Source organism: Acyrthosiphon pisum, chromosome A1 (assembly GCF_005508785.2).
Source record: "Acyrthosiphon pisum isolate AL4f chromosome A1, pea_aphid_22Mar2018_4r6ur, whole genome shotgun sequence".
In the NCBI taxonomy this organism is placed as follows: Eukaryota; Metazoa; Arthropoda; class Insecta; order Hemiptera; family Aphididae; genus Acyrthosiphon; species Acyrthosiphon pisum.
The window spans coordinates 148,567,203-148,580,560 of record NC_042494.1 but is presented as its reverse complement, the minus strand read 5'-3'; the positions used below and the strand labels follow the sequence as shown (position 1 = coordinate 148,580,560).

General features: G+C 28.6%; 2 protein-coding genes across 2 annotated transcripts in view; both read right to left on the bottom strand.

Moving 5' to 3' along the window:
• LOC100159103 (membralin) overlaps positions 1–6,321 on the bottom strand; it is an 18,467-nt gene extending 12,146 nt beyond the window's left edge. Inside the window, exons 1-4 of the mRNA XM_001944552.5 lie at positions 5,792–6,321; positions 5,177–5,491; positions 4,838–5,118; positions 468–595 (exon numbers count right to left, since the gene is read on the bottom strand). Coding sequence (XP_001944587.3) covers positions 468–595; positions 4,838–5,118; positions 5,177–5,413 — 646 coding nt within the window. The 5' untranslated portion in view covers positions 5,414–5,491; positions 5,792–6,321. The remainder of the gene's footprint in view (positions 1–467; positions 596–4,837; positions 5,119–5,176; positions 5,492–5,791) is intronic.
• A 3,125-nt stretch (positions 6,322–9,446) lies between these two features.
• LOC100165960 (putative nuclease HARBI1) lies at positions 9,447–13,181 on the bottom strand. The gene is made up of 3 exons (XM_001951797.5): positions 12,248–13,181; positions 11,974–12,180; positions 9,447–10,529 (listed from the first exon to the last, which is right to left on the bottom strand). Exons 1-3 carry the CDS (start codon positions 12,479–12,481, stop codon positions 9,744–9,746), a joined length of 1,227 nt encoding a protein of 408 aa, XP_001951832.2. The 5' UTR covers positions 12,482–13,181; the 3' UTR covers positions 9,447–9,743.
• Between the last annotated feature and the right edge of the window lie 177 nt (positions 13,182–13,358).

Here is a 13,358-nt window from a genome sequence, read left to right as displayed (position 1 = left end):
CCCCTTAATGTTTATATTATTAAATTAATACATATTTTAACTTATTTAAAATAATTATTGTTCTCAAATAAATTAGTTTTAATTTGTATGCATTTAATTTTTATAAAAATGAGTAGGTAGTCAGTGATAAGTACCTAGAAATGTTATTTAAATTTTAGTATTAACTAAATTAACTTCATTTTTTAATCCTTTATACCAATTTTTTTATAAAGCTAATATGTTTAATCAAAAAAATAATATGAATTGTTCTATACTTCTACACAATAACACAACAATTTAATATATTCATAAGTATCACGAAAAAAATTTCAAAATATTAGGTATATGGTATTAATAATTATTATTGTTATTAACATAAAATTATTTACTTTTTCATTAATTTAACTATAAACTACCAAAAAGACTTGACCACTCTATGGCACCGAAAAAAATATGTACAACCTATGTTTATTTAGAATACATTTTACCTTCGAAGTTTATGTAATTTGTAAATGATAAGTAGTTGAACAAGGTAGGTTTTGGAGTGTTGGTCTCTCGAAATTTATTTTCAACTAACTCTTCTGTTGATGGTTCAATATCAACATCTTCTTTGTTCCTAAAAAAGAATATTTTGTCATAAGATAATTTAAAAAACGCATTATACTATAATTAATATTAATATTAATCAATAAATATACCTATATACATATAGATAGATATAATTATCACTTATTTTTATTATCCAATATTTAAAATATTATATTCTACCCTACATTTTTTTATTTTTGTTCTTACAACTTAAATCTAATAATTTATAATATTGAACTAAGTTAAAATAAAAATACTTATTACTTAATAATTATACTCTTTATGTATATTTTTATTATGTTGAAAGACAAATTTGACAAGAAACCAATAAATCATATGGATACATAAAATATTATCTATGTGGCTATGTAAGAGATATTTATGAGATAAATAAGTTCATAACTGAAATATAATTTTACAAAAATAACATACGTTAAACTTTTTTAAACACAAATTATATGTTTTACCAAACATATTTTTGATTAATTAAAAATAATATTTTATGTAGAAAAATGTTCAAACATTGATAAAAAAATTGTTCATCAATCAAATAAGTTATAAATTAGGTTTCAGATTGGTGTCTATGTTTCAGTAATAATAATCTTGATAGTTGGGATTTACCAAAATGTGTTGCAACACTTTTTAATAAGCTATGATGATTGTAACCATATGAAAAAATGTAACTAAAAGTACCCTACTCCAACACATGTTTAAAAACCAAAGTTATAATGGAATGATAACAGTTAACATGTAATTAATGATGTGATAGGAAACTTGATCATGATGAAAGATTAAGTCATAAATGTATCTGTATAGAACAATACACAAGTCCATGTCAATAAAGCAATACACAGAAATCAATATCGTGCAACACATACATTAGCTAACAAAAAGACTCTGTGATAAATAATTTCTAATCAAAAACCACAACTACTAGTAATATAACTAATAAAAGAAAATTAAGCAAGGATCATTAGATATCAACAAAACAAGAGCAAACCCCATACTTTAATTAATTTGAATACCCATATGGCCATACCTAATAATAAACATTTTAGGTTTGGATTCCTTATGCCATTTATATAGCCTAAAAACTTTCATAAACAACAATATTAAAAAATAATTGTTTTTATTACATGAGATATACTAAGAAGAGGTATTCACATAATTTATTAAAACAAACAAAATGCTTGATTTTCCACTTAAGTATTTATATCATATTCAATTTCACTAAATAGAAAAATATGTAATATAATATTTTTAATTATTACAACTATACTAGGTACCTATAAAAGAAAATACAATAGATTCTGAGATTCAGTTCAAAGATATCTTTAAAATGAATTATGATAACTAAAGTACGGATTTTGAAGGCATTTGCCCTTTTTTCTATTGCTCTAAACGAAGATAGTCCAGCGACAAATTTGATTTATATTACTTAGAATAAAAAATACACGACATTTTATTTTGATTTTTTGTGTTTTTTTTTTTGTATATTTATACTTTTTTGGGCATTTTTGATACATTTTTTTCAAAATGTATACCTAATAAATAAACGTAGGTATTTGAAATGTTAATTTTTATTTGAAATCTTGAAAAAAGTTAGTCCAATGCAAGGTAACGGTCCAATATGCGACCTACAAATGTTACTCGACCTACCGATAAGATTGAGTTGATCTAAGGTTTCTTTATCGCGATAATTGTCATTATGGGCATTTTATTCTATTTTATTTTATTTTTGTTCTCCGATAGGTACCTACTTACAATCATTTATAATACTTTACTGTCCTCAGTCAGTACAGTTCCGATTTCATTCGTATGTGTCGTGCGCTCGTTTTGTGATTTTTTATTTGAGTTTTATTTTGTGCGTGTGAATTTTTATGTTCTAACTCAACATGACATCTACTATTGGTCACCTATATAGGAACATTATTAGAGATGAAGTGGTATGTGTTCAATATTTAAAATACTGAGGGTTATTACTGGCGTATATAAAGGTGAAAGACGGTGTTGTGTGCAATGGCCAACTTGTGGAATATTTAAGTAGTAAAAAACGAAATTCTGATGGCACTATGAAAAAAGTTGTAACATTACGATGTACAAAACGGGGTTGCCAAACTTACCAATCGATTCGTAAAGATAATGACTTTTTTACCTACACAGATCTTAACGGCCGTTGTAACAGTCAACTATCATTATGTGAAATAATGGAAATAGTTTGGTTCTGGGTTAATTTAGTTCCAATAAATCATGCTGTAAATTGGACTGGAAGAAGCAAAAACACCATCATTGATTGGTATAATTTATGCAGAGATATACCAGTATATTGTTTTTCAAAATAGAGAAAATGGGTGGTCCTGGCTGTACTGTCTAAATTGACGAATCTCTTTTTCAGGGTAAAAGGAAGTATAACCGTGATCGATTACAGCGTGGGGACCATCAGCCATTAAGAGAAATAAGTAATTCCAACAACGAAGATTCTGACGAAAATGAAATAGTACGTACAAATAAAAATTATGGGAATCGTATAGTAGGCCCATGGGTATTTGGAATTTGTTGGAAACGGCCAGACTTATTATTATAACGGCGATTTTTTATAGTAGAAAAACGGGACCGAGAAACTCTTTTACAAATTATTAAAAATGAAATAAAAACTGGAACGACAATTTATAGTGACCAATGGAGAGCGTACTCAACATTAAATCATCATGGATATATTCATCAAACAGTTAACCATTCAGAATTTTTTATTGACCCAGAAACAGGAGCACACACTCAACAAATTGAAGGCTTATGGAGAATTATCAAATCCAAATATAATATCAAAAAAAATGGGGCGTCTCCTTTACTAGATAGACAACTCCAAGAAGAGTGGTGGAGATCATGTCAAAATCCAAAAACCATTTTTGACTGATATGAAAAATACGTTTCATAACAATACGGACTGAAACAATACATATAGTTATTGACGACACTGGGAAGTGGAATGAAAAAAAGGTTAGTTAAAAATTAAAATTATTTGTATTTTATTGAACCATAAATCAGTGTGTATGTCGCATAATGGACCGTAAATCAGTGTGTAGGTCGCATATTGGACCGTTACCCAATGCAACTCCAATGATATAGGTAAAAAAAATCATTTTATAACTATTATTTAATTTATTTTTTATAAATTAACGTAACCCTTTGAGGGCAACCTTGGTATACGTAATACAATTCAGGGAGCAGCTTAGGAATGAAAAATTAAAAAAAAAATTATGAGCAAAGACATATATGTACGTCTTATATTAATAGAATTGATAAATGAAAATAAATCGATTGATTGAAATTAAATTTTACAGATTGTAGCACATATTTTATATAAGATATTTTACGGTAATACCTTTTTTGTAATAAATATTTTTTTTTTAAACCGACAGCTTTATTGTTTTTTTTTAGTGCCTTTCCTTAGTTTTTTTTTGTTTATAATCCGTACTCTAATGATAACATTATAATTAGTTTAAACAGCATTAATACAAATGCCAATGAAAAAAAAATATATTGTAAATGAACATTTTGTTGATTTTGTTCAACATCCTTCTATAAAACATATTATAATATTTAAAAACTATCAAGAAAAATAAATTTCAACAGTGTAAGAAAACCCTTAGGGTGGGTTGCATAAACGTCTTGTAGCAACTTATCAAACCATTATCGCAAGTCGCAACTGTTAACGGTTCCGTAAATAAAACTGGTATTGCTTAAACGCCTGATTAGTGTTAATAGTTCTGTAAACAATCGATTACCAGACCTATAAACTACAAATCGGATTTTAGTTCAGTAACTTACAGATCAATGAAATATCATTGATGTTATCATAGTTATTGGTGATATAATTTATTTGGTAATCAAGGTTATCAATAATTTATTATTTCTTCATGCAATACTAGCATAGCTTAACACAAACATTAACTTTATAGAATGAATAAATTACAGGGCCTGTAACAAATTTACAGACTGTTCTTTATGCAACCCGTCATTAGAAACATAATTTACTCAACAGAGTTTGATAAAATATGAATTTTGTAAACAAAACTTTAGTTCATAAATATTTAATAGGTACTTAGAGATCTGTTCTGAAAACTTGAATATAAATATAATATTTTTGTTTCAATTAGTAGATAAATGTATTGTCAGAAGATTAACTTTCAGTAGGTATTGAATAAATAAACTACATGTTTAGAACAATAAAATAAATAAATTTTATAGTTAACAATTATAGGATACTTACTCGGGACTATTAGTTTTAATGAAGCGGTTGAACAATGACGCATTTTCTTCACTAGTATCCATACGTTTTAGTTTATATTCACGTTCATATGATTTTTCTACTGTAAATAGTTCGTTTATTGTGCCTGTTTGTTCTGCATGGATACGTTGAAAACCTCGAATAATCTCCACTCGGAGTATCCCGTCTCTAGGCCATACATCTTTAACATGGTCTAAACAATTGGCGGGCATTCGAGAGAAATTCATGTGGACATAAACAAGCACAAAAAATGATAAGACAGCCTAAAATCAAAAAACACAAATTGTAAACACTGTCCATTGGTATAGAGCAAAAAATTACCTTTAATAAAAATACAAATTCTATAAGCCTCCTCAGAGATCTTGGGAATATTCTTGCATACCCCAAGGTGGCCTTATAGAACAGAGCATAGAACAGGCGGTCTCGTACATTGAACGCCTGGTTGTTGTTGTTATTATTATTATTGTTGTTGTTGTTATTCCCCCCTGCTGTCCTCATGTCCAAGGCGTTTGGTGGCAAAACCACCAGTTCTTCATGATCGTGACCGTTGGTGGGCATGATGAAGTCGTCCGTTTAACTTGGCAATGGACGAAACGTCGGCAGGAAATGTCGACGAATGCTACACTGCATCGTCACCTGTTGGAGAGTAAAAACCAATAAAATCTATGCAAAGATAACTGAGTATAATTGAGAATTAGCCTGCATTCCAATTGTATGCCACCCGAAGCGACTGAACAAAATTGTAACATAACAGGAACCAGGGCTAAAATGTAAAACATCGCTCCTGTCGCCACGGACAAGCAAAATATGTTTAAAGAACTTAACACGCAAACTGGTACTACCGGATAACCCGACAAGCCGTGAAGGGGTCACGTACTAAAGTTGGCCCAACGGGTATTTTGATCGCTGTTAGCGGTTAAAAACATTCGTACTCACCCTATATCGACGGACCTGTGGGCCGAACCCAACGGCGATGTTATTATCGTCTAGATACCTATGGGTGTGATCCAGACGAGGATTTCGGAGAACGAGTGAATAGGCCGGGCGGCGGCACGTCCAGCTCGGAAAATTGGAATAATTTTACTGCGGTTTGCGATCAATCGGACCGATAGGCGATAAAAAGGAAACACGAATCCACTACGACGATCGAACGACGAACAGGTTCAACTTGAAAATTCGCAGTCGCGCTGGTAGTCGTCAGCTGCAGCTGTGCGCGAACTATTATAAATTATAATGTTGTTTTTATCATTTTTTTCCTTGTAACAATAATAATGATAAATAATTATTCTCTGATGGTTTGGGGGGGTTCAAAATGATAGCGCGCACGACGTGTCTTTTGACGTGGTCGAGATCTAGGGGATATTATTATTACTATTGAATGTGATAGGTACGCGTATTAATTATTATATTATTACTGCGGACTGCAATTTCGTGAGTAATGCATAATATTATTATTTAGTCTGAGACCCCGTAGTCGACAGGTTTATTCCAACGTTGCCCAACATGAACTGTCTGCGTTCTCTTGATGCTGATTGCTGATAATACAACGGTCCAGTGATAACGACGAACGGTTACATATAAATAGGTACCACGATTTAAGATATATCATAGGCAAAATATATAATATTATACATATTATCTTAAACCAGGTGCGGATCCAGAAGATTTTAACAGTGGGTGGGCAAGACGTGAGTGTCGCTCTGCTGTACAGTGGATCACAGCAGTGTTGTATACATGGGTGATATGGGGGTCATATCCCCACCCTGGAGACCTTATTTTGTACACAATATAAGTTTAACATGTATATAGTAGTATGAATACAATATATATATAATGTATAGTGAATGTGTATTAAAAATTGTGTAACCCCCCTTGAAAAAATCCTAGATACGCTACTGGATCACTGTAGTCTGTAATTGATAATGTTAAATTTGAATTCAATGATATAATATTGTATTGTGTATAAGAAAATCGATTCTGAGCGAAGACGGTCAGACTAAAATATTGCTAAGTATATTTGATGATATTACCTATTGTGAATAAAGTAATTTATTTACCTATTTACGTAAGCTTCGTTTAAAATTTTCAATCCTTAGGTATAAAAATTAAAAATGTTATACATTTTAACTATATGGAAATAAATTTTTAGATTTTGCCCAAATTCGAACTTAAATGTATTTTTAAAATTTTTCAACAACTATTAAAAAAATATTTAAATATATCAGGAGCCTTGTAATAAATTTTCACGGTTTTGGACCCAATAAATTAAATTTTATTGACAGTTATAGAAAAAAACTAAAACACTTTAAAATTTAAAATGTCCGTAAACAGCTCAAATCGAGTCAAAATATTTTGAAAATTTTTTAATTTCTGGGAATTGATAAGCTAAACATATGGTGTAAATTTCAAGTAGCTACACTAACAGCTATTCTTTTTTGAATTACGACAAAATAAGAAAATCACTACATGACAAATCTAGAGAATATCAAATGATGTATAAACTAAAAATTGAACTTCAAACGCTCATAAAAATTTAATTTGACTTTCCTGTAGATATTTTTTTTTGTTTAAGGTAGGCATACTTATAAGGAATCTTCTATTCAATTTTAAAATGTAAGATTCAAAAAGAAATTTTTTTTATGAATTTCTAACTCAACATAATTTTCACATTTTCGTAATTCTTACGTATTTTGTCAACATTTTAACATAAAATGTTTATAAATAAAATTGTGACTATATATTTTTAATATTTTTTAACTGATATTTGAGCAATAAGCAATATATCAGAAGCCTTGTATTAAATTTTGACATTTTTTGGCCAAACAAATAATATTTTAATGATATTTATATCTGTAGAAAAAAAACTAAAAAAAAATTTAATTTGAAATTATCCGTGAACAGCTCAAAACAAGTCAATATTTTTCCTTTTTCATTTTTCTTCATCATTTTATACCTATACTTATTATACGTAAGAAATTTTTCCCGTTCCTTGTCTGTTAATATATAAGTAGGTACCTCGTACCTATTAAGTAAATAAATGTACATAACTATAAAGTTGTATACATTCGTTTTAAGAACCTACCTAATACCTATATAATGCGAAAAGACTGAAAATATCATAAAACTGGTTTCACGGAAATATTAATTTACGGAATAAGTAAGGGAATACGTTACACGTACCTACCTATACAAACTTTAATTATATGACCTTGAATTTCACAATTTAAAATTGACATACCTACCATTCAACATACATTTCCACACAGCATATGGGTACCAAGATAAGAATTTTTTTTATAAAAAATAAATAAAATAAAAAGAATAAAACATTACAGTTGGTTGAGGGACACATTACACGTGTGTATGTGGGGCGGGATTTGTTGAAGAAACCCGGATGGTCATAAATAAATTGTATAAATTAAATAATAATATAAATATAAATGTAATATATTATAAAACGTATTGGAGCGAAGCGAGAAAAAAATTTTTTAGTCGGCAAATATTATTAGATCTATCACCCCCATGAATTGTTGTTCGGTACGGCCCTGAACGCACAGCTCAAACCATTGGACAGATCGGGCTGAAATTTGGCATACAAATAGCTATTATGATGTAGGCGTCTGCTAAAAAAGGATTTTTGGAAATTCAACCCCTAAAGAGGAAAATAAGGGGTTGTAAGAATACAACAGCGGCGCCATCTATCAAGCAATATCTAATTTAATTAATTGGTTTTAAAATACAAAACGTACATACTTGATATAAAGCCGGGTCCACACGATGATAGTAAAACGCGATAGTTGCTATCGTGAAAGCTGCTATCATGAGAGTGTCACCGTGTGAACAGGTTGATAGTCACTATCAAACTATTGTGATAGTGACTCTCGTACTATCAGGCGTGCTTGATAGTGTGAGAGTTGATATCATGAGAGACGTGGTTAATATCACCGTATGAACGTATACAATCGGACTATCGTGAAAGTAGTTATAAATGGTTATCAATTTTAGTTTATTTTTAGAAAATTGTAATTTGTTAATTGACTATATCAACTATTAAATATTAATTGTCCTCTGCTGACTGCCATATAAATAAGTATTTTAAGTATTGTTTTTTCTTTTATTTCATCAGTAAGTACTTATAAACAAACATTATGACTAAACAATTCAATATTTTTGATTTTTTGGAAGAATATGAGAAGCTACCATGTTTATGGGATAAAGACAGTGGTGATTTTAAATTAAGAACAAAAAGAGATAATGCTGAAGAATATCTTCTTAAGACATTTAACATAACTACTGTGAAAGAGTTGAGGCAAAAAATAAGAAGTATAAGGTGATATTTTATAAAATTACTAAGCTATCTACCACATTGACCTAGGTAGATCGTAGATATATTATTATTTCTTGATTACAACAGTCCTAGAATATTATCTTTCAGATGCACTTATAATCAAGAAGTGTCAAAAATCAAATCATCAATGACAACAGGGTCTGGTTTAAATAATATATATAAACCAAAGTTGGTTTGGTTCGATTTGGCAAACAGTTTTTTAAAAAAAACTCATCAAAATAAAAATGAAACAGATACAAATTTGGCAAGTATTTTGTATTATTGCTTGTTTTTTTAATTAATATATATTTATTTAACAATAAGTATTATAATATAATAATATTAATAACTTGAAAATCTAAAAAAATTATAAAAAACATTCTACAACATGCATGATGCATGAAAACCTTTTTCAAAAAAATTTGACTAATCCAAAGTGAATTATAAATCTTAAAAATAAATAACAAATTATGAATTACAAAAAAATCTGCAAATTATATTATTATATTATTTTTAATTTATACATAAGAACAAAATATTTTTCAATATATTTATAATGTCTTATTCAATCATTCGATCCTGCCATGTAACTGCACCTTCCCCCATAAAATAATCAGCCAAACTGTCTCTTTTGTCTTTTGCTTCATTTAAATAATTACGTTGACTTGTTGCTGCTATGTTTATGACTCCAGTGGATTGTGGTTCTTTTCTCCATTGTCCAGGGATGAGTATACCATTTTCTAGATCTTCAATATCTTGAATGATTTCTATTGTTTGATTTAAACCACTTTTTCTGATCCAATTGTGGAGAGAACATGCAGCCTTAACAAGTTTGACTACAGTACTTGGTAAAAGACGTAGAGGTCGTCTAAATACTCTGAATCTGCTTGACAAAATACCAAAACTATTTTCCACAATCCGCCTAGCCCGACAATGTCTGTAATTGTATATTTTTTGTTTCTTTGTTAAAATGTTACGCCTTGGATATGGCTTCATCAGATATTTTGTTAATGGAAATGCTTCATCACCCAACATCACAGCTTCATCTGGCAAATTTAATTGATTTTCTTCAATAGCCTTTTTTAGTGTACATTTACTAAAAATACCACCATCTGATGCACTTCCATAAGCACCAACATCGATGCAGGTAAAATTATAGCTGTGATCTACCAGTGCCAAAAGCACAATACTAAAACTGCCTTTGTAGTTATAAAAATTAGATCCCGAATTCGCTGGACATTCAATTATAATGTGTTTTCCGTCAATCGCTCCAAAACAATTCGGAAAATTCCATGATAAATTGAAACCATGAACAATACTGTCCCAATCATTTGTTGTTTTTGGAACCTAAAATAAAATAATAAATAAATCATTGAACAGAACCAGAAAACATAAAAGTTATATTTATTGTCTAAAATTATTCATTATACAAATGTCTCCACCTTAAATCTATAAATATATTTCAGATATTACCACCAAAAGGCAATCTCATGAATAGTGAAGTCATATCTCAGGAAAAATTTGAAGATTCACTAGTAGAATCAAATGAACACTTGGAACAACTAAGACAGAATATTGTTGATACAAATTCAGATGCAAATACTTCACAGCCCACAAGTAAAATTAAAAAAAAAAACATACTGATGACAAAATCAAAAAAAAAAACAAAAATTGATGATTCTTTGGACAACGCTGTTGATGCATTAAAATATGTTTGTTCTAAACAAGCAAACGAAAACGAATTTGTTTTATTTGGAAAGCTTGTTGGGACTCAACTCCAAAAACTTCCATTACAACATGCACTAAATGTACAAAACGAAATTCAAAATTTGCTGATTAAAGAACGTCTCAAGGCTATGTCGAATCAACCAAATTTGCAGTGTCCTGATTATAATTCAATGTCCACTAATGATATATCTATGTCAATAGACCATACTGACCATACTGAAATTTTAAGTGAGAGTAATGAAGATATTGATTATGAATATGTAAATTTAGAATATCAACCACAAGATGAAAGACCATCAAATGTGACTCTATTCTATAATAATTGGAAAAATTGAACTTGGTATTATGTGTTATAAACAATCTGTAGTATCCAAATACTGGACTTTTTTTGAATTTTAGTTGAAATAATTTATGGTTTAATAAAATCTTTCATAAATTTATAGAGAACAAATTATAAAATATGTTAAATTTAAGACATACTATTTATATGTTAATATTACCATATGTGTTTAAAGGAAATAATAATTATTACACAGTTAACTATTATTATTATTAAGTTCTTAATCTAATGAAAGACTAAATGTTTATGTTTAAATTTAAAAAAAAAAAATCAAATACCTAATGATAATTTATATAAAAAAGGTTAGTTATATAATAATTTTAGCTATTTGTTTTATACTATTATTATATCATTTTATCTTAATATTAATGGTACTATTATTTGTTAATATTACCATATGTGTTTAAAGGAAATTATTATTATATTGTACTATTATTACACAGTTAACTATTATTATTATTAAGTTCTTAATCTAATGAAAGACTAAATGTTTATGTTTAAATTTAAAAAAAAAAATCAAATACCTAATGATAATTTATATAAAAAAGGTTAGTTATATAATAATTTTAGCTATTTGTTTTATACTATTATTATATCATTTTATCTTAATATTAATGGTACTATTATTTGTTAATATTACCCTCTGTCAAAAATAAATGAAAGGAAATTATGCTATATACTTTAAAGTGTATGGTGAAAATTAATAAACATGTGTTTTTCTACCTGGATAAATTCTTTTAATCCTGCAAATATTGCATCGAAAACATCAGGCATAAATTCACTAATAGCAGATTTTGAAACCCTGTATAAATATTGTAGAGATGTATATGAGTCTCCGGTTGCTAGAAATCTTAATGCTATTTCTAATTTAATTCTCGGTGTTAATGCCTCTCTCATAGCTGTATCTTGTTTTGAAATTTGGTCTTTAACCTGTAAAAGAACAGGTAAATTATATGTCAATTACTTTTCAATATAATATAAGTTTTGTTGTCATTACCTTTCCTAGTAAAATATTGAACATTGATTCATTTATTCTAAGAAAATTGAAATAATTTCTCGGGTCTTCAACAGCTAACTCTTTTAACAATGTATTCGATGCTCCTAGATTATTTCTTCGTTTTATCCAATTTTTAACCCATATTTTTTTTTTTTTAGATTTTTTATGCCTTTTTAATTTTATTATCTCCTCAACTACACGTAATACAGCACAAATAGTTTCATTCGAGGACATTTTCAACAAAAGAAATACAATTACTATAATCAAGAATAGGTTTTTAATATTAAAATTTAAGACATAATACGTTTTATAAGTTTTTCTATAACATTTCTATAACATTTAATATTTATAATATTATTTATTAATTATTTCACTATCGAAGTTTACTATCACTCGTTTACCATTGTATGGATAATCCCATCCACGGTCTTAGAAGATAAGGTCCGACGACTAGTATTTATCAGACGTCCGCTTGTTGTAGCAAATTTAGTTCAATTGTTACTCACGAGCGCTGCAGGTTATACTTATTGAGGTTATGAACTTAATAATTTATTCTTATTTAATATTTTGGTAAGGTTCAAAATTCCGCCAAAAATCTAAAATCAGCTGTTGAACTCCATAGAAAATAATTAAAATATTTATTTTTATTCACTGAGTAATTCACAATTGTATACGCTGTTTTTAGTTTTATTACAATCAGTTTTTTGTCGCTAAAAAATAAATTATGCCCAACAATATTTGTTTATTTGGTTGTAATACCAACAAAAAATTATCCGTGTTTTCCATTCCAAAAGACGAACTTTTAAAAAACGAATGGTTAAAATCCCTCGATGTTCCACATTTGTATAATAATAATGTTGTCTGCGAAGAACATTTTCGTACAGACCAAATACAAAAATAAAAGGATATATTTGATAAAGTGGGGAAAATTGTATGCTCAGTACTTATAGATGATATGTAGATATGTATAGTATTTATAAAGTATGCCTCATGAGTTATGAAAAATGATTGTTTAGTTCCTTTGTACGTCCTCGATATACCTAATGCAGTTCCTTTTACGTTTCTGCAAGGAAAAAATTGAAATATGATAATACTGAAAAAAAGTAAAGTA